We start from the raw sequence: 22,891 nt of genomic DNA, 5'->3' as shown, positions 1-22,891 counted from the left end.
GTTAACTATTCTAATAGCACAAGTCACAGTAATTTCTCCCAGGTATTTTCAGAATCACTGACGAAATATTTCCTCTTTAAAAAACAGAACAAGTATGCAAATATGACTATAAAAGAGAGGTACCTATCAGCTCATTATTTAAGACATGTTTAACACAAATGAAATGACATGTGATAGAAAGTCAGGTGGCAGTATTTCAAAAAACAACTAACTTGTATTGTCAACACAAAGCCATCTAGGATAACTGGGGAAGCAACATACTTCTATATATCTAAATTTATTTATGATAATACCAATATGTTCATATCAGACCTTACAAGATTGCAAATATCCCCAGCTCATCCTGTTCTACCTCCTTAATAAATAGGAAATCAAAGCATATCATTGTTGATCTGAAAACTGGGAGGAGATGAATTAAAGCATTATGAGCAGACAACTTATTTCATTTCATTTGGTCACAAAATCAATGAGATAAACTGACTCGATGTGAATAAAGATTGTTACTAAATTATATAAAACAAGAAAGCAACCATAAAGAAGGCTGAGCACCAAAGAATTGATGCTTTCAAACTGTGGTGCTGGAAAAGACTCCTGAGAGTCCCTTAGGTAGCAAGGAGATCAAACCAGTCCATCCTAAAGGAAATCAGTCCTGAATATTCATTGGAAGGACTGATGCTGAACCTGAAGCTCCAATACTTTGGCTGCTGCTGCTGCTGCTGCTAAGTCACTTCAGTCGTGTCCGACTCTGTGTGACCCCATAGACGGCAGTCCACCAGGCTCCCCCGTCCCTGGGATTCTCCAGGCAAGAACACTGGAGTGGGTTGCCATTTCCTTCTCCAATGTGTGAAAGTGAAAAGTGAAAGTGAAGTCGCTCAGTCGTGTCTGACTCGTAGCGACCCCATGGACTGCAGCCTACCAGGCTCCTCCGTCCATGGGATTTTCTAGGCAAGAGTACTGGAGTGGCTTGCCATTGCCTTCTCCGAATACTTTGGCTACCTGATGTAAAGAACTGACTCATTAGAAATAACCCTGATGCTGGGAAAGATTGAGAGCAGTAGGAGAAGGGGGCGACAAAGCATGAGATGGTTGGATGGTATCACCTACTCAACCGACATGAGTTTGAGCAAACTTTGGGAGATAGTGAAGGACAGGGAAGCCTGGTGTGCTTCAATCCATGGGGTCACGAAGAGTCAGACAAAACTTAGTGACTGAACAACAACAACAAAAATCGCATTGAAGACAAATTAGTTGATGGGCTAAGAATTTCAGGAGAAAATCCTCTGACTCCCACTTGATTTTGGAAATAAGCCTCACTGGACATCCCCATGGCAGACTTCAGAACTGCCTTCATTGGAAATGTTTAAGAACCAAATAGATAATGACCTAGTGAGTCACCCTGAGCCACTGAGGGAAAATGATAGGCTGGATGACCATCCTTTCCAAGTATTTGTCCTCTGTAATACTCTATTTCTATAACTATAGGCATCCGTGTCTTTAAAACAAGCTCATGAAACTTCAATTCTGTGCTACTTTTGGAAATGTCTACAATCTTTCAGTGACTTTTATGAGGGTCTATCATTTAATGGAAGCTGATTCTGTAGCAGAAGTTCCAGTTTGAAGTCTAAGATCCTTCAAGGAAGACTAACTCCATTACAGGGCATATATGGAAGAGATTTGAGAATAAGTTCTGTGAGTAATTTCTCCACTACATCTTTTAGAGAGTAGTTTTCCAGTTGATGGCTGAGTATATTTCTGAAAAAGCATAACAGAGCTGCTTAAGCACTAAAAGTTTTGGCATTAAAAGTGTCCTCAGATGGTTGTAAATTCCAGTCAACCTGACGCCAATAAAAATTTCACCTAAAACAATGAAAACATACCAATTTTTTGTTCATTCTATATTCTGTTTAAACATCAGACAAAGGACACTACTATTTCTTTTTTCCTTTTAAATAATATATAAAGTGGGCCAGCATAAATATTTTCATATCGTATAAAATTTCCTGGCTTTTCATGTCAAAACAATTTTTGAGGTGGATGTCTCTTGAATTATGATGTAAATACCAAAATCCTCAAGAATATACAGAAGGAACACCATGATGAGGGATGAAAGTTGAAACGAGTGAAGTCAAATAAAATTACTCTCCCCCTCTCCCTCACTCTTCCTTTCCTTCTCTCTTTCTGTTTTCTTTTTAAAGAACAAAAGGCATATTGCTATTTATTTACCTCTTTTTCATGGTTTACTTCATTTAGCATAATGTCATTAACGTTCATCAACATGGAACACGCGTCAGAATTTTCTTCCTTTTTCAGGCTGAATAATATTTCATTGTATGTATGCATATTTACCTGGAGAACGCAATGGCATCCCACTCCAGTACTCTTGCTTGGAAAATCCCATGGACGGAGGAGCCCAGTAGGCTGCAGTCCATGGGGTCACTAAGGGTCGGACACAACTGAGAGACTTCACTTTCACTTTTCACTTTCACACATTGGAGAAGGAAATGGCAACCCACTCCAGTGTTCTTGCCTGGAGAATCCCAGGGACGGGGGAGCCTGGTGGGCTGCCGTCTATGGGGTTGCACAGATTCGGACACGACTGAAGTGACTTAGCAGCAGCAGCAGCAGCATGCATATTTACCACATTACGGTAAACCATTCATTCACTGTTGCACACTGAATTGCTTCCACTTTTAAGCTTGTGTGAATTATGCTGTTATGAAAAAGGGTATACAAATACCTCTTTGAGATCCCACTTTCAATTATTTTGGGAATATACCCAGAGGTGCAATTACTGGATCAGATGGTAAAACGCCATTTACCCTATCTCCCCAATGCCCTCCGTTCCGTTCCGTCGCTCAGTCGTGTCCGACTCTATGCGACCCCGTGGACTGTAGCCTACCAGGCTTCTCCGTCCATGGGATTCTCCAGGCAAGAATACTGGAGTGAGTTACCGTTTCCTTCTCCAGGGGGATCTTCCCGACCCAGGGATCGAACCCGGGTCTCCCGCATTGGAGGCAGACGCTTTAACCTCTGAGCCACCAGGGAAGCCCCTGGGAATTCTTTAAGAGTAAAATTTACATCTTATCCATCTGTGATTCACACAGTAGCTGTCATAGTCCCTGTCCCTGGCATGGCACACGTTCTCAGGAAATAAGTTTCTGCTGACTGAATGGAAGGGCAGCTAGGAAGGTGAGTGGGTGGGGTAGGTGGATGGAAATGCTGGCAGTACAGGGCTAGGTCTCCCTTCTCTTTGATCTTTTCTTTTCAGCCTCAGGCTGGTGAGTCGCAAATTTATGTGTACAGCTCTGACTTTAAACCTGAACTCTAATCACATAAATCTAACTGTCTAGGGAACGTCTCTAACATATTCTTCATTCCCCATTATCCACTATCCATTAAGTATCAAAGCTTAACCCTTACCTACTTAATGTAAATGATCACATCACATTCATTCCATCCAAACAGTACTCATGACCCAACCCAACCCCACATCCTAACCCCTATCTGGTCTTTTTTGTACAGTAGCCCCCCTTCATACCAACAAGTTCAGTTCTGAAAGTACATTCATTAATCAGTCCAATTTGTTCATAAGTCCAAGAAATTAGCCTAGGTATGCAACTAACACAATTATAGAGTACCGTACTGTAATAGGTTTATAATATTTTTCACATAAATAATATACTTAAAATGCAAAAAAAATGAAAACATCTTTAATCTTGCAGTACCCTGCCTTGAAAAGTACAGTAGTACCAACTACCTCACTGCTGCTTTAATGCTTGCTTCTGGACATCCAGGCTGGAAATAAAGAGACTGAGCTGCTATACTGTATACAGTGCTGTATGGTAAAGTATGTAAGAGCACAGCCGCCCGCAGAGAATGCACACACACACGACAATGTATACCAGACATGTGAACTGATTCATGTGACTGGACATGCAAATACACGTTCACATCTTTGGCAGGTTGCAACTTGAATTTTGATGGTTCATTTGTATTCCCTGGCTTGCCTTTACCCCACCATTCACAAAGACACTCACAATGAGAAAGCTGGACTTCTACTTTTCCTCACCATAACACAGCCAAGATATGCTGATTTCTACGTCTTAAATCTGCATCAAATCTATAGCAGTTTAATCATCCTCATGACCCTTAATGTATACCTTCAATGTCACTCCTTATATGGGTCAGTGTGGCAGCTTCCTAACTAGCCCCACTTGCTGCTGCTGCTAAGTCGCGTCAGTCGTGTCCGATTCTGTGCGACCCCATAGATGGCAGCCCAGCAGGCTCCTCTGTCTCTGGGACTCTCCAGGCAAGAACACTGGAGTGGGTTGCCATTTCCTTCTCCAATGCATGAAAGTGAAAAGTGAAAGTGAAGTCGCTCAGTCATGTCTGATTCTTCGCTACCCCATGGACCATAGCCCACCAGGCTCCTCCATCCATGGGATTTTCCAGGCAAGAGTACTGGAGTGGGGTGCCATTGCCTTCTCCAACTAGCCCCACTTAGTGTCTCCCCATTTACTTGCCACACCACCATCAGGGAGGTCCCTATAAAATACAAATTGACCAAACTACTTCCCTACTTAAAATCTTTTAATGGTTCTCCAAAACCAACAGTGTCAACTCCTATACGCAGCACACGCAGCCTTTCATGACTCCCTACAATCCACCATTCAGACTTTACCCTGCAGGAAAACCAGATGCACAGTCCTTCAAATACACCATGCCTTTGCACTTGCTGTTTCCCGGGCAAAGAATGCCCTTTCTTACCTTCCTCCCTAGTAAATTCCCATTAATTTTCAACAGCCTAATGTAGTTTTCCTTCTGCGAATTTTTCGTCATATCCTCTCCCCTTACCGGTCAGACTCCTTTGTTGCATTCTTTCTATATCTTGTGCCTATTGCCATTACAACATGTATCTCGTTTTTTTAGTTACTTGTTCTTTGTCAGTCTCCCCTAGTTGGTCATTCTTTCCTTAAGGCACAGTCTATATTTTGTCATCTTTCTATCCCCAAAGCCTAGCACACCCTGCTATAAAAGCAAGAAGGAGAAAGAGAAGAAGACTGAACATCTCCAGAAGGCACGCATTTGTACAGCTTAAGTCAGCACTCTAGGGACTACATTAAAGTGTTACTTAATATAAATGCCACGTATTTTATTCAATTAATTCAAGGGAATCCCAGCTTCATAAATAGCAACACACTCTTAAGCAGAACAGGCTGATTCCTGCACATTTATTTCTTTAATTAAAGCTCTGTGCCTTAAGGCCTTTGGTGAATCTTAGGAACAACTAAACAGATAAAATACCACAATATGCTTTACTCCTTCTCATTCATCTAAAGCAAGTTATTTAATTAACCAAAATCATCAGTGAATTTCTTATTTAAAAAAGAAATTGGCATTCTGGTCCAAGATGGCAACATAGGAGGCTCCTGAATTCACTCCTTCCATTGGTCATGCTAATCTACAGTCACACATGGGCCAATTGCCTCTGAAAGAAGTCCAGAAACTAGCAAAAAAAAAAAAAAAAAATGGTAGGTATGCCGAGACACACTCCTGCCATAAATCCTACCCCTGGAACAGCAATATATTGACACAATAATCAAGGGGGAACTCACAGACGCCCAGCTTCTCCCAGAAGATTGAAGGGCTTGAACCCAACATCTACTACCCAACTTTAAGACTTCCACCTGATAAATGGTCCTCCAACCTCTAGCTCAAAAGCCAGTGGGGCTTGAATCCAGAAGACCTACGAGATCAGAGCATCCAAAGAGACAGTTCTTCACAGGCTCACTAGGATTCATAGTACTTGTCCCCCCCAGGGCTCCCTGTGAATGCATCCATCATAAATGCGCATCTCCCAGTCTTTTCCAGAAAGAGACACATGTGTGTATAGTAAAGGCTGCAGCCTGAGGGTCAGGCTTCTACTTTAACCCACATAGAGAGGCTTAGTACCCGCCATCCTCTCTGGAGACCTGGGAGGCGGGAGGAAAGCGTATTCATGTTCTCCTTCCACCCAGCTCCAGGTCACTCGTGTCTCCCTGGAAAGAATCTGTGTGCAGGTCTAGGGCCCTGGTTTTTTGACTATGGCCCAGAGAACATGGCCACTGGTGGCCTGACTCTGATGATCAGCAATGTTCAAATTCGTGCGCTCTGTGGAACAGTCGCAAACAGAGAATTAGTTGTTAACCAGTGGAATCTACCCACCAAGAAACAACCACCTCCCAGACGGTCTCTGAAAGAGATCCACTTGGACATTTTAGAAGTTGCTGAAAGAGGGTTTGGCTCCAATCTCCCAGCATTCAGATGCTGACTAGGGTCCTTTGCATCAGGACAGAGATAGGGTGGGCACACCCTCCTCTACTGGATGCCACTAAGAATACAGAGCGTAGCTTGGACAGCCATCAAAGTTTGAGAGGCAACAAGGGACTGGATCTGGACTGAAGGATATGGATCAGACAACAGACTGGTGTATCCCAGGGGGTAGGCAGGGGTGTGAGGAGGGGAAACAAGTGAAGGTGGTCAAAAGGTACAAGCTTCAGTTATAAGACAAACAAGTTCTGGGGAATCTAATGTACAGTGTGGTGCTAGAGTTAACAACTGCTCTGCCTGTGAGTGCTGAGTTGTGTCCGACTCTTTGATGAACCGAGCTAAAATACTGGAGTGGGTTGCCATTTCCTCCTCCAGGGGTTCTTTCCGACCCAGGGATCGAAACCACATCTCCATTGGCTCCTGCATGTACAGGCAGATTCTTTACCACTGAACCACCTGGGAAGCCCTATAGTTAACAATACTATATGTATATTTGAAAGTACATTACTTTGCCAACCAAGGTCCGTCTAGTCAAGGCTATGGTTTTTCCCGTGGTCATGTATGGATGTGAGAGTTGGACTGTGAAGAAAGCTGAGCACCGAAGAATTGATGCTTTTGAACTGTGGTGCTGGAGAAGACTCTTGAGAGTCCCTTGGACTGCAAGCAGATCCAACCAGTCCATTCTAAAGGAGATCGATCCTGGGTGTTCATTGGAAGGACTGATGCTAAAGCTGAAACTCCAATACTTGGGCCACCTCAAGTGAAGAGTTGACTCACTGGAAAAGACTCTGATGCTGGGAGGGATTGGGGGCAGGAGGAGAAGGGGACGACAGAGAATGAGATGGCTGGATGGCATCACCGACTCGATGGACATGAGTTTGAGTGAACTCTGGGAGTTGGTGGTGGACAGGGAGGCCTGGCATATGATTCATGGGGTCACAAAGAGTCGGACACGACTGAGCAACTGAACTGAACTGAACTGAAGACAGTAAATTATAGTTTTCATCACAGGAAAAAAAATTACAACTCTGTGAGGTGAAGGATGTCAAACTAATCTTATTGTGGTGATCACTTGGCAACATAAACATATATTAAATTACTATGTTGTACACCTTAATTGAATACAATGGTATATGTCATTACATTTCAATAAAACTGGAAAAAAATTGATGCCAAATCTGTATTGATTTTATGCAGTTTTGCCCCACGCAGGTGTAAGTCTGCCTAAGGAAGCAATACAATCTTTAAGACTGACAAAGAAGGCTTGGAAAAGTTTAGTTACTAAAATTTCCCGGATGTCTCCCTGACCAAAGCTCTGTGATAATTCTACCTCTAATGCGTGATGGGGGATGGGAGGGGGCACTGGGATGTTTGTTATGTCTGCATTCTTTTTTGAAGAACAATGTTTCTACAGACATTATACACGAGAAGATATGTAGGTAAAACTCGTTATTGCACTATGGAGTTCATTTTTAAAACAAAACTAGTACTTTCCTCAAAATTATATTATCTTAAGCCCTCTCACTAAACTGCATGGTAATTTTTTAAAAATCCATCTTTAATTTGCCACAGAAAGTGAAAGTCACTCAGTCGTGTCTGACTCTTTGCGACCCTATGGACTATACAGTCCATGGAATTCTCCAGGCCAGATTACTGGAGTGGGTAGCCATTCCCTTCTCCAGGGGATCTCCTCAACCCAGGGATTGAACACAGGTCTCCCACATTGCAGGCAGATTCTTTACCAGCTGAGCCACAAGGGAAGCCCAATTTGCCACAGAATTGGGCCAGTTACGCAGCTGAGTTAATCATTCCAACCAAGTTCATACCCCATTGCTCTACCACAACCAAGTCGTTGACTTAGTGATTGGATGGGATCATTAAGAGAGGTGGCTAAGTGAAGTTGCTCAGTCGTGTCCAACTCTTTGCAACCCCGTGGACTGTAGCCTACCAGGATCCTCCATCCATGGGATTTTCCAGGCAAGAATACTGGAGGCGAGTTGCCATTTCCTTCTCCAGGGAATCTTCCCAACCCAGGGACTGAACCCTGGGTCTCCCGCATTGTAGGCAGATGCTTTACCGACTGAGCCAGAGAGGTGGCCTGGACTGATTAAATTGTAAGGCTCTAGGATGAAAGGAAGAACAAGGGATCTAGGCTTGGAAAGAAGGAAATATACCCTAGGTAACCATGTCCTCCATTAGAGCCCAGGATCTTCCTAATGCTAAATAATTCTTCAGTTGGTTCCTTCTAAGTCTCAGTTTCTTCATCTGTAAAATGGGAGTAAATATAAATTCACAGGATTTCCAATCAAATTCTTGGTTCTAAGGAATTTCATAAACTATAAAGTGATACATGTATGTGTGTATGGAAATAACTGTAGGAATCTATGCCAAATATTAAAAGAGGTTATCTGAGAATGGAAGGGTTACAGGCAGGAATCATAGATGAAATAAAGGACATCTAGTTAAATTTGAACTTCAGATAAACAATGAAAAATATTTTAGAATATCTCAGGTAATATGTGGGCATACTAAACATTTCATTTTTTATATGCTAAATATTTTTATTTCTTAATTCTGTATTTTTAATATAGTCCTCCTAATTACTCCTAATTAAGGTTTTTTCTTATGTGAAGAATAGATCATGAACCTAGGTAGACAGATTTTCAGCAAATAAAAGTGATCATATTCTTTTCTCCTTTGATGTTTTGATATGATAAATTACCTAATAGATATCTCAATATAAGCTAATCTATAAGTTCTTAAAATAACCTGAATTCAATTTGATATGTATAGTTCTGAATTCAATTTGATAACTTTTTAATATTTTATCTAAAATTTGTTGTTCTTCTCTGTGTTATCTTGTAACATTAGCATTAGTGCTATGCTGGATAAAAAAATAGTGTACTCTAAAATATTCTTTTTCTAAGCTCTAGGATATTATATTATTATAAGATTTCCTTATATTGTTTTTTGATGGTTTTAATAACTCACACATTAAACTGTCTAACTCTAGCACTATTTTAGAGAAAGTTCTTTGTTAACCTTTTTAATTTTATGCATGCTGCTGCTGCTGCTGCTATGTCACTTCAGTCGTCTCCAACTCTGTGTGACCCCATAGACGGCAGTCCACCAGGCTCCCCCGTCCCTGGGATTCTCCAGGCAAAAACACTGGAGTGGGTTGCCATTTCCTTCTCCAATGTGTGAAAGTGAAAGTGAAGTCACTCAGTCATGTCTGACTCGTAGCGACCCCATGGACTGCAGGCCACCAGGCTCCTCCGTCCATGGGATTTTCCAGTCAAGAGTACTGGAACGGCTTGACTTTTGATTTATTCATACTTTCCATGTATTCTTGGACTGATTTTGACAATAAATCTTTTCCTTTAAAGTAATTTGATGGTGGCTTTCAAAATTTTCAGATTTTTTAAATCCCAAGTCTTCATTTGCTAAATCTTGGTAACTTAGATATTTTTAACATTTTTGGTCTATACTTTTTTAAACGTTTCAGTAATATGCAAAATGTATGCAATGAAAAGAAATAAAAATTGGGATTTAAAAAAACTACTATCATTATAAATAAGTACACCAGTGATATGATAAAGTGATATACTTCAATTCAGTTCAGTTCATTTCAGTCGCTCAGTCATGTCCAACTCTTTGAGACCCCATGAATCATAGCACACCAGGCCTCCCTGTCTATCACCAACTCCTGGAGTTCACTCAAACTCATGTCCATCGAGTCGGTGATGCCATCCAGCCATCTCATTCTCTGTCGTCCCCTTCTCCTCCCGCCCCCAATCCCTCCCAGGATCAGAGTCTTTTCCAGTGAGTCAACTCTTCACATGAGGTGGCCAAAGTATTGGAGTTTCAGCTTTAGCTTATTCTTCTTTAATTAGTTGGATGATAAAGAATCTGCCTGCAATGCAGGAGACCTGGGATTGATCTCTGGGTTGGAAAGGTCCCCTGGAGAAGGGAAGGACAACCCACTCCAGTATTCTTGCCTAGAGAATTTCACGGACACAGGAGCCTGGCAGGCTATACAGTCCATAGTGTTGCAAAGAGTTGGACATGACTGAGTTCACACAACTCTTTAATCAGAGGCTTTGCTTACTCAAACTATGGTATCTGGACCAGGAGCATCAGCCTCCCCTGAAACATGTTATAAACATGCAAGCTCAGACCCCACCCCAGACCTACTGAATCTGAGTCCACATATTAACAAGATTGCCAAGAGATTCCTATGAGAAGTTCTACTCTACAAAGACCTCAACTAAAAGCTGAATCTTCAAAATAGTTGAATCCCTTAAAGAAAAACAAATAAGTCCTCAACAAGAGTGAAGGAGAATCTGAAACTGAGCTGAGCAATCTGACCTGACCTTAGGAACACCTATAGGAGAGAGCCAACTCTTGAGAGTCCCTTGGACTGCAAGGAGATCCAACCAGTCCATTCTGAAGGAGATCAATCCTGGGTGTTCATTGGAAGGACTGATGCTAAAGCTGAAACTGCAATACTTTGGCCACCTCATGCGACGAGTTGACTCACTGGAAAAGACTCTGATGCTGGGAAGGATTGGGGGCGGGAGGAGAAGGGGATGACAGAGAATGAGATGGCTGGATGGCATCACTGACTCGATGGACATGAGTTTGAGTGAACTCCGGGAGTTGATGATGGACAGGGAGGCCTGGCGTGCTGTGATTCATGGGGTGGCAGAGAATCGGACACGACTGAGCGACTGAACTGAACTGAACTGAAGGCCTCCTAGTGACAAAATCCTCAGGTCCTTCCTTCCATCCATCCACCCTGAGCTGCCATGTTCAGCCACACAGGCTTCCCAAACACTAAATGACTTCAGGAGGCACCAATCACATAAATTACCCCGAGAATGGTGTCCCTGGAGTGGGGAACGGAGTGGTCCCTACCCAGCTCTACTCTCGAGAACTCATCTAGACTCATAAAAGCTCCCAGAGGTATGGAAAGTTAGTGAGAAAGATGAACGAGAAAGTAAGGGATGGGCTTTTTATTTTGTTTTAGAAGGTTGGGGTCTTATGAAGTTGTTCTATTTGTGCAAAGGCACTGACAGGGGTTTCTTGGGGTTTTTCCTTGTTTTAGAAACTAGTATCTGTTGATGCTAGGGAACAATCAGTTAAACAGGTAAGATGAACTGTGGATAAAATCACTAAAACCCTTTCTGTACCTAATACTCAATTAATATTTAACTGTGCTCAGTCACTCAGTCATGTCTGACTCTGTACAACCACACGGACTGTAGCCCACCAGGCTCCTCTGTCCATGGGATTTTCCAGGCAAGAATACTAGAGTGGGTTGCCATATCCCTCTCCAGGGTATCTTCAGGAAGGACTCAGGGATGGAATCTGCATCTCATGTCTTCTGCACTGGCAGGCAGATTCTTTACCACTAGTGGCATGTGAGAAGTCCTTAATATTTAATAGACATGTAAAATTTAGGTGGATTACCAGAAAAGGCCTCCAAACTATCTTTAAAAATTGGTGACAGATTTTATTTTGAACCAGAAACTCCTGCCACGCTGAAAACATGGAGGCTGTGTGTGAAAGAAATGTAAAGTCAGAGGTCTACCTGGTAAAGTACCCAAGTTTGTTTCTGTGAGCTAAAAATGCAGGACAAACATACTCAGGTCTCCATCCTCATCTCACCAAAGTGCGCCTGTTTTGAAGTCTATCTCAGAGCACCCCCTCTGTCTTCCCCATCCCTTGCTGTGGGTTTCATAGTACCAACCAAGGGTATACTGTGGGCTTCATTGTTGCTGTTGCTATTTATTTTTTATTTTCTATTTCTCTCAATATAAATCCCGTGAGAGCAGGAATTTCATCTGACTCATTGACGAGAGCACTCCAAGTGCTTAGACAATACCTGGCACCCAGGGGACACTCAAAAAACATTTGTAGAATGAATAAAATCAGACTCAGTTCAGTTCAGTTGCTTAGTCGTGTCTGACTCTTTACAACCCCATGGACTGCAGCACACCAGGCTTCCCTATCCATCACCAACTCATCGTTTGTTGTCCCCTTCTTCTCCTGCCTTCAGTCATTCCCAGCATCAGGGTCTTTTCCAATGAAAAGACAGACTGTGCTTGAGCTAATAAAAAACAATTTTCTCTTTGGTCACTCCTTGCTAATTATATATTTTTCATTCTTCTATCATACACTTGGATCTTAGCCAAATATCCTGAGTAAATCTGCCTCATCCTCCAATAGATAATTCCTGGGTTTGTCAGGTAGCTCAGAGCAGAAGCTTTTATAACAACTCCTGACAGTATTCGGGCTCTAAGTAAATTGCTTCTCCCTCTAATGCATCTGCCTCTCACTTTCATTAACTGCGGTAATATTCTAATCACTCTATGCTGCAGTCTCAGAGAAAGGCAGAGGGAGAGTTCCAGAAAGCAGTTGTTTTTTGCTTCTTTACAGCAAAGCACTTCAGATGAAAAGGTTTGTAAAATCAACTCTCAGTGGCACACACTCAAGAACTCTAACCTATTAAAATGTTCCTTACAGAGGAGAGGGTGCTTTGTGGGTGTGTGAGAAGGAGCACCCAACGCAATCTCACAGGGCTCCCAGGCCCAAGTTTAGAGACAAGGCTTCAGCAGAATCGAAAAAGGAACAGATTGTGGGAAGGCGGAAAGGTTGCCAGAGATACCGAATGAGTGACAGGAAACACATCAATCAACACACTTTTACTCAAGTGAGTGGGGAAACAATTGGTGGCTGCGCTCAGTCTCCCAATGGAATCTTGGGCAACTCAATTAACCTCTTTCTCCCTCTTTCCCATCACTACTATATTGAGCACAACAATCGACCTTGAGCAGAGAGGGCTCAGGATTTCATAATAAATGTGAGTAGAGAGCTCTATGTGTGGTATCTCACAGTACTGTGTGAATTAGCATAAAGTCACAAGGCTACCCGGGCCTCTAGAGGTCAATCCAGCCCTTTCACACGGGAGCACAATTAAACCATTCCAGAGGGATTAGATTCTAATCCTTTGTAAAAGGTGTCTGTATAAAGGGATTCCAAGAACATTCCCCTTGGTCAAGGATGCTTTCTTAAACTTCAGTTCAGTTCAGTCGCTCAGTCATGTCCGACTCTTTGAGACCCCATGAATCACAGCACGCCAGGCCTCCCTGTCCATCACTAACTCCCAGAGTTCACTCAAACTCACCTCCATCGAGTCAGTGATGCCATCCAGCCATCTCATTCTCTGTCGTCCCCTTCTCCTCCTGCCCCCAATCCTTCCCAGCATCAGAGTCGTTTCCAGTGAATCAACTCTTTGCATGAGGTGGCCAGAGTATTGGAGTTTCGGCTTTAGCATCAGTCCTTCCAATGAACACCCAGGATCGATCTCCTTTAGAATGGACTGGTTGGATCTCCTTGTAGTCCAAAGGACTCTCAAGAGTCTTCTCCAACACCACAGTTCAAAGGCATCAATTCTTCAGTGATCAGCTTTCTTCACAGTCCAACTCTCACATCAATACATGACCACTGGAAAAACCATAGTCTTGGAAGGAAAGTTATGACCAACCTTGATAGTATATTAAAAAGCAGACATTACTTTGCCAACAAAGGTCCGTCTAGTCAAGGCTCTGGTTTTTTCCGTGGTCATGTATGGATGTGAGAGTTGGACTGTGAAGAAAGCTGATCGCCGAAGAATTGATGATTTTGAACTGTGGTGTTGGAGAAGACTCTTGAGAGTCCCTTGGACTGCAAGGAGATCCAACCAGTCCATTCTAGAGGAGATCAATCCTGGGTGTTCACTGGAAGGATTGATGCTAAAGCTGAAACTCCAATACTTTGGCCACCTCATGCGACGAGTTGACTCACTGGAAAAGACTCTGATGCTGGGAAAGGTTGGGGGCGGGAGGAGAAGGGGGCGACTGAGAATGAGATGGCTGGATGGCATCACCGACTCTGTGGACATGAGTTTGAGTGAACTCCGGGCGTTGGTGATGGACAGGGAGGCCTGGCGTGCTGTGATTCATGGGGTCGCGGAGAGTCGGACACGACTGAGCAACTGAACTGAACTGAACTGACTAGATGGACCTTGGCTGGCAAAGTAATGTCTCTGCTTTTTAATATACTATCTAGGTTGATTATAACTTTCCTTCCAGGGAGTAAGCGTCTTTTAATTTCATGGCTGCAATCAGCATCTGCAATGATTTTGGAGCCCCCCCAAAAAATCTGACACTGTTTCCACTGTTTCTCCATCTATTTGCCATGAGGAAGTGGTCAAACAGGAGATGGCAAGAGTGAACGTAGACATCCTAGGAATCAGTGAACTTCTTAAACTTAGGTTGTCTCAACTCTGAAGCACAGTACTTCTGTGCGTTTGCCCCTTCAGGGACCATATTGGAACAGCTTTTTGGTGAATAGCATGGATACTGGAGTCTGGCTGACTCAGGTTCCCACCGGACTCTACTTGGTGCCAGCTACCTGATACTGAGCAAGTTTGAGCCTTAATTTCCTCCTGCCTGTTTCTCCTCTAAAGTAGTTGTCCGACTGACCCCATAAAGCTGGTGTCAGGACCAAGTGAAAAAACAGAACAAGTAAGGTGCTTCTTACAGTGTCTGCATCAAAGCTGAGCACCAATTCACAGGAATATGATTTTATTAGGGCTGAATAACCCTGGTTGCCTGCATTCGTGCTCCGTCGTGTCCTGTTCTTCATGATCCCATGGATCAGCCAGGCTCCTCTGTCCATGGGATTTTCCAGGAAAGAATGCTGGAATATGTTACATTTCCTCTTCCAGGGAGGAATCCTGACCTAGGGATCGAACTTGCACCTCCTGTATCTCCTGCATTTCAGGCCGATTCTTTACCACCGTGCCACCTGAGAAGCCCTGGTTACTCTCATTTTTATCAACAATTTATCTTTAAAAATAGTTATCATTTTTGTTTATCCCTTCAGATCTCTCTCTAATTTCCCTAATTTTCTTTTTCAATGAAGTGATCAAAATTATAGAAAGAGACTAACCATGGTGAACAGCCTAGGCAAGTTTCTTCTTTATTTACTTCACTTCTTCTTTAGGATCAGAAGTGAAGGTTGTGTGGTGTGTGGCTTGGAAATGCATTGGGGCTCTTTCTCTACAATTAATTTTTTTGGAGTATAGCTGCTTTGGCTTCCCAGGTGGCTCGATGGTAACCTGCCTGCCAATGCAAGAGCTATGGACTCGATCCCTGGTCTGGGAAGATCCCCTGGAGAAGGAAATGGCAATCCACTCTAGTATTCTTGCCTGGGGAATCCCATGCACAGAGGAATCTTGCAGGCTACAGTCCACAGAGTCGCAAAAAGACACAACTTAGCAACTAACCAACAACAATAACAACACAGCTGCTTTAGAATGCTCTGATATCTTCTATAGTATAGCAAAGTGAACCAGCTGTACATATACATACATCCCTTCTTTTTTATATTTCCTTCCCAATTATTTCCCCCTAGAGCATGAGTAGAGTTCCCTGAGCTAAACAGTAGGCTCCCATCAGGTTATCTATTTTAAACAGAGTATCAACAGTATATGTATGTCAATCGCAATCTCCCCATTCATCCCAGTCCCTCCTTTACCTCTTGGTGTCTGTATGCTTAATCTAGAAAAATGGTAAAAATGATCTTTGCAAAACAGAAAGAGATTTGGAGCTCTCAGCAGCAACGATTCCCATATTTTGTAAGTGGTTGTGGAAACAGAGTCGTGAGTTTAAGGGACCACGGGAAGTCTGCACAATGCATACATAGGTGGAAACCAGTGTTTTAGGGAGTAGAGGCCCTCTCCCAATTTTAGACACCATGAAGAGTTAACTCACTGGAAAAGACTCTGATGCTGGGAGGGATTGGGGGCAGGAGAAGAAGTGGACGACAGAGAATGAGATGGCTGGATGGCATCACCGACTGGATGGACATGAGTTTGAGTGAACTCCAGGAGTTGGTGATGGACAGGGAGGCCTGGCGTGCTGTGATTCATGGGGTCACAAAGAGTCGGACATGACTGAGCAACTGAACTGAATTGAACTGAAACACTCTGTAGCCTGGTGAATCCCAGGGAGCAGGGGGTGACTCTTATAATGTCCCTGAATACCTGAGCACATGGACTGAGATTTATACCAAGTGATCATGAGGGCTTTACAAGTTACCAAGCATTTTCATGCTCTGCACCTCGTTTGATCCTGGCAAAAAGCATGTGTGAAAGTCAATTATCCCTATTCTAATACTGCAGATGCGAAGGCTCTGAGAGCTTAAGTATCTGGCCTGGGGTCTCTGTATTCCAACTCCAGATACTTTCTACTATGCCATATCACTCACCGTGTCCAAAGCCTTTTAACCTAACCTTGAAATCCAGCATTTCCATGTGAGTATATATTCCAGTGTAACAGTGAAGAAATTTTAATAAGTGGGCTTGTCAAATACACCACTGAATCTGCAGTATGCTTACAATTATGGTGCAAAAATAAAAATTCAAAGCTATGCACAGGGGAAAAAAAAAAGACTCAGATATATTACAGCAAAATGAAAGGCAATTGGGTTTAGGCAGGTAGATGGTGGAGAGATTATTTTTCTACTTTTTTCTGCATTCAAAATTCCCCTTAATGAACATATGTTCATAATGAAAAATATAAGTACTGGATTTTTCCCCAAGTAGCCTGAGAGTCAACAAATTCATTAAATAGCAAGGAAGGTTCTTTAAGAGCAGAGAGGGGCCTCCCCTACCTCCTAAGAAATTGGGGCTTCCCTGGTGGCTCAAATGGTAAAAAATCTACCTGAATGTAGGATACGTGGGTTCAATCACTTGGTTGGGAAGATACCCTGGAAAAGAGAATGACTATCCAGTCGAGTATTCTTGTCTGGGATATCCCACAGACAGGGGAGTCTGGTGGGGAAACAGCATCAGACACAACTGAACAACTACACATGCAGGCGCCCCTTCATCTCATCTTATAAATGACCCAGCTCTGAGTCACACCATTCAGAATGGCATCAATTCTCTGTAGGCAATACACCAAAGCAAGGGCAAGAATCACTTCTAAATTTTGACAGAAGTCCAGATTTTGTCCTGAAGAGATCAGTTTATATTCAGAGTAGCAAATTAACACAAATAAACAGAATTCTACAATGAGCTCCGTGTCTGTCTCAGCCACTCATACTGTCTCTGAACGAATCCCCACCTGGAATTTCTGACAGTGTGACTCTGAGGACAGTGGAGGAAAAGGAACTAAGTCTTTAAGATCACCTGTTATTCACCAAAGGAAGGGGGATGTCAGTGGGACCATACTCTCACATGTCAGTCTTCCATCCAGAAACACTCAGAAACTATTGTGGTGGGAAAACAAAGAACTTCTGGCTTGGGTCCCACCTCACAGGATCCCTCAAGAGGTAAGCCTGGAAGCTACCTAAACATTTTCTCCAATCAGGCTTTCTCACCTTCACACCGTCCAGTGTTCTCCAAGTAAAACTGGGCTCTGCACGGGGACAGACACTCGCCCGAGGTGATGTTTGCACCCAACAGCGGCTCAAACTGCAGTCCATCCTCTGGCTTCCTACACTGGGTGCAGTGGGAATGTGCTGGACCCACACAAGTCAAGCAAGAGGAATGACAGGCTGCCAAGAAGAGTAAAATGCAGAAATCAATCCAAGGGTCAGATAAGCATTGCAACCAAGGAGAGTCCCTAAGAAGTCCGATTCACTCAGAAAAGTTCACCAGATACAACTTTGCAGATAACTGTTTTTCCAGCATTCTCCACAAAGCCCAGGGGGATAATAACAATATCTGTGAGAGGCCAAATGAGGGTGATGCTAACTAGCCATGTCTCTCAGGTCCTAGAAGAGCTGCCAGGCTAGATCACGGAGAGAAGAAAAAAGCAAACTGGACAATATTGGCTTGGTTCTCCAGAGAGTCACAGACAGTGGATGACGATATAATGTTATAATCTCAGTTTTTAATGGAAGACTTTAAGAAGCATTCCTATAAAGGCTGTTACTCTATTATGTGCAAAAATGGTAGTTGTGTTACTGTCCATTACAGCATCCATCACCCACTAAAGAGGGGTCCAGGCAACAAATTTTTGTTAGAATTTATGTGAGGAAAGGCTGCTTTTCTAGACAAAGAAGAGGACCCTTTAGAGCAGCAACAAAGACTTGACAATCCATCATGGTTTCTGGTTTTTCTTGGATGCTGGTGAGAATCAGAGCCAGAGAACTCAAAATCTCTCCTGCCCACACTCTGATATAATGGTTGCTCCTCTTTTCAAAGATTCTCTAAATTGTCTTTTTCGGGATATTTATAGCAGCTGCCCTGTCTTAAATACGTTTCTTTTTCCCTTGTAACTATCCTTCACAACTTTTCCAAGGTGCCCTATGTATAAATAAACATAAATTAACTTTGCTTAATTAAAATGTTTGCTCCCAATGTTCCAGTTTCAAAAGGCTCAAAGGAGATTGCCCTCCCTATGAGCTGAGAGCCTTTTCAGCAAATAGCTATGAAAGATTTTCCATTTTACTCAGCCCAGAGGCATTGCTGGTAACTCTCAGTTTGCTCAGCAGTATCATTAACAAAAAGAAGTTCTTCAGGGAAAAACAAAATGAAGACTAAGAAAAACATTAGTAATGCTCAGAGGATTGAAAAGAGAGGAAAGAAGAACTGGGTTCGTTTTAATGCACAGGAAAGGGAATAACATTCCCCTCAAGGATGGCCAGAAAGATGGTGGCCCATTGAGTGTCATGACAAATATTCAAATGTGATTTTTCAGATTCTCCCTTTGATAATGGAAAAAAAAAAACACCTTATAATGTAGGCATAACCACATGGGATACACTAGAGGAAGAGCTGCCCCACAAAGTAACTTATCTCTATGTCCTTGTGATGGGAAAGTTTATCAGGAATGATGATAAGGGACTTCTCTGGTAATCCAGGGGTTAAGAATCAACTTTCCAGTGCAGAGGATGGGAGTTAAATCCCTGGTCCTAGAACTTAAATTGCACATGCCCTGGGGCAACTAAGTCCATATGCCACAACTACTGAGCCTGGAAGCCTGAATGCAGCAATGAAGTCCCAACATAGCAAATAAATAAATAAATGATGATGATGACACCAACAATACCTTTGCAGACACCATGGTCAGGGTAGAAGCCCTCTCCACAGTTGGGCAGACAGCGGCCTTGGCGCAGGGCCTGGGGGTGGATGCAGGTGGTGCAGTGAGAGGCCGTGGGTCCTGAGCAGCTGGCACATGAGTTGTGACAAACTGAGAAAGAAAGGAATACAGTGGGATCAAGGTAACTAGAGAGCCCACTTCTTGGCCGGGCTCCTCATGTGCGAAGATGCTCTCTCTTCTATCCTCAATTCCCCTCACCTGCTGCACCAAATCAAGGGGCATATGTGTTCGGAGGTGGTTATGTTACCAGCACTGCTCACACTGCAACTTTGCCCATCTTTCATCCACATTCTATTATTTATTAGCTACCCTTTATTTGGGTTTCCCAGGTGCCGCAGGGGTTAAGGGGATGCAATGCAGGAGATGCAAACGAGACCTGGGTTCCATCCCTGGGTCAGGAAGATCCCCTAGAGGAGGAAGTGGCAACCCACTCCAGGATTCTTGCCTGAAAAACTCCATGGACAGAGGAGCCTGGCAGGCTACAGTCCATGGGGTCGCAAAGAGTTGGTCACCACTGAGTAACTCAACACAAATCCTTTATTTAGTGTTTGTATTGTGTTTTATATATATTGCCACTTTTCATCTTCATAGCAATGTTAATGCAGTAGGGAATATTAACCTAATTCTACAGATGAGAAAACCAAGGTCATGGAAAGTTAAAAAATTTACTCAAGATCACAAAGCTAGTTAGTAGCAGAGCTGAAATTTAGCCCAAGGTCTATCTGAACCTAAGACTCCCCAGGTGAATAGGGAAGAGGAGAAAGTTCACGGATCTGGGTGTTGGGACCCCTGGCATTTTTGAAGGGCCTGTCCCCTAGCTTATGCCCTTAGCCAAGACTGGGTCTCTCCAGGCCTAGTTTCCTTGACATATGCATGGTGAAAGGTTGGGTTAAATGGTCATTTAACACACTTACAGTTGGACATTCTAGGAGTCTAAATAAAAATTATGTTAAAGGATTCAACCCCTGCATATGGCAGTGTCAGGCATGCCTCTCTCCTGCTTTGGTCCTGGCTAGTAACAATGGGATACTCTGACTCCAAGGGGCAGATGGCACCATGCTGTTCTAAGGAACAGGAGTGAACCCTGGAAGAAGGTTCTGGAGGACCATGGTCAGGAGCTGGGAGAGGGGAGTGTGGAGACAGGAGGAGATCTCTGGGGACAGAATACTGAGGACACGAGATAAAGAGTGGATGAGCAAAGAGGCTGACAAACAAACAGGAGGCTGACGATTCAAGGCGGTAGGACGGGTCTAAATATCCTGCCCAAACAGACACTAGACGTGGAAGTAAGAATACGCATGCTGGTTTCAGAGAAGGGCAATCAGGGTGTCTGAGGCAGCAGTAAGTTCCCATCTCAAATGGGAATGTTTCCCAGTTTAAGATGTATAAGTCTGAAAAAAATACTATATAAATAGCACATAAAACCAAATTTTCAATAGAAACACACTTTAGCTTTATAAGCTATCAAACTTGGTTTGCTTTTTTATTTTCCTGGTGTCCTGTAGTTGCCGACATATGTGTTTACAAATGCCATCTAAAGAATGATTCTCTCCCACCTACAACCTGAGTGAGTAATGGTTGACAAGTACACAAGGACTGTGTGAAGATTTTAGAGGTTTTCTTGGCATTTCAAAATGACCCCATGATCTCTAATGATGATTGGTATGTGTAAGCCCCTTATTTAATCACATTACTCCCCGAGCATCCACCCATATTTCCCACCCTCACACCAGATATATTTTCCTTTTAATTTGCCATTTACTTACCACACACACAAACTTCCAAGTGAGCAGCATACAGCACTGAGTGTAATCAAACATGTGTTAATTACTTTTTTGGTGATGAGGAGGATGATGATAACAGTTACCCAGGTAACTTACCTTTGCATCTACCAGTGGCATCAGCATAGTACCCACCAGGGCATTCAGAAATGCATTTCCCATCATGCAACACGGTCTTCTCCACACAGGTAAGACATCTGGGACTACTGGGGCCACAACTCTTACAGAATTGATCACAAGCTAAAGGGGAAGAAAACCCATCAGAGAAAATCAATAACGAACAAAGGGAGCAAAGGAAGTCTGTTCTTTCAACGTCCACAGTTGGCATCAACATAGTAATCACATTTCTGGTTGCTCAGCTGAGGTCTGTTTCCTTGATTCAAACTTTTCTGTATTCACAGTTGAAGGAGAACTCAATAAGTATTCACTGAACTAAGCATAACAAATATTCTGAGGCTCACCTACCAGTCTGTCCAATTTAATATGGGATTTAAAGTCAAAATGGCTTTGGCAGTAGGGTTCCCAGATTTAACAAATAAAATACCAGATGCTCAGTTAAATTTGAATTTCCAGATAAATAAAGAATAATTTTTAGCTTAAGTTTGTCCAAAATAGTTCATCCTATATTTCATCCAACAACCCTAGTTGGAGAGAGAATTCAGAGTTCTACTAAACAAGGTCATGCTATAAAACTTCAGTTGAAATTGCTGAGCTTCACACAATCTGCTAGGATCTACTCATCACGTATTCATTCGGTGAGCCCTGAACACATTTCTTACACTCTATGTCAAGTACTGTTCCAGGTAGTAGAGACACAAAATCCAAATCAACTTGGTCTCAGCTTTAAGGGGTTTGTTAAGTCTACCAGCGGGAAATAAACACATGCAATATTAGGAATACTAAATGTATTGCTCAGATTGGTCTGCATAAGCATCACAAAAATTTCAACAAAATGTGTGTGGGGTAAGAAATATGAAAGGTGAGGAAAGGGTTCATGGAAGAAATGACGCTTGAGCACTGTCTTAGATATTGAGTCAGAAAGAGCATGCCAAGCTGACGGGTATATACTCTCAGCTGAAGCAGCAAAGCAAGTACAGGCCTAGAACCTGGGAAAGCCATGAACTGCAGCACTCCAGGCTTTCCTGTCCTTCACTCCTCCTGGAGTTTGCTCAGCGAAAGGCTGGGAAACAGCAGTTCTGTTTTTTTGTCTGGAAAAGTGGGAAGGGCCAGATTACAGAAACCTGTCTACCAGACTCCACAGTCTAGATGCTCATCTTGTGAAAGATTTAGGAGCCTCTCTCTACACAGTTTTTGGGCTTCCCTGGTGGCTCAGATGGCAAGAATCTGCCCGCAATGTAGATTGGGTTCAATTGGGTTGGGAAGATCCCCTGGAGGAGGAAATGATAACCCACTCTAGTATTCTTGCCTAGAGAATCCCATGGACAGAGAGAAGCCTGGCAGGCTACTATCCATGGGGTCACAAAAAGGCGGACATGACTGAGTGATTAACATGTCACACTCACTACAAATTTTAGCATAGTAAAAATATGGCTACGATTGTGTTTAAGCAGGATCACTTTGGCTTCAGCTGGGAGGTAGTTTGGAGGGGTAAGGAGGAGAGTTGGGGACCAAGTTGGAAAA

General features: G+C 43.0%; 1 protein-coding gene across 2 annotated transcripts in view; it reads right to left on the bottom strand.

Moving 5' to 3' along the window:
* The window catches only part of FRAS1 (Fraser extracellular matrix complex subunit 1), a 533,887-nt gene that overhangs the window by 223,799 nt on the left and 287,197 nt on the right, over positions 1–22,891 (bottom strand). For both annotated transcript variants that reach the window (XM_055434121.2, XM_055434122.2), the window contains 3 exons: positions 21,350–21,490; positions 19,419–19,559; positions 17,743–17,919 (listed from right to left, as the gene is read on the bottom strand). In XM_055434121.2, coding sequence (XP_055290096.2) covers positions 17,743–17,919; positions 19,419–19,559; positions 21,350–21,490 — 459 coding nt within the window. The remainder of the gene's footprint in view (positions 1–17,742; positions 17,920–19,418; positions 19,560–21,349; positions 21,491–22,891) is intronic.

The sequence above is a fragment of the Moschus berezovskii genome, chromosome 5 (genome assembly GCF_049115385.1).
Source record: "Moschus berezovskii isolate FMDL1 chromosome 5, NW_MosBer_1.0, whole genome shotgun sequence".
Classification (NCBI taxonomy): domain Eukaryota; kingdom Metazoa; phylum Chordata; class Mammalia; order Artiodactyla; family Moschidae; genus Moschus; species Moschus berezovskii.
The sequence above is the reverse complement of the archived record's forward strand: the minus strand, read 5'-3'. Positions and strand labels throughout refer to the sequence as shown.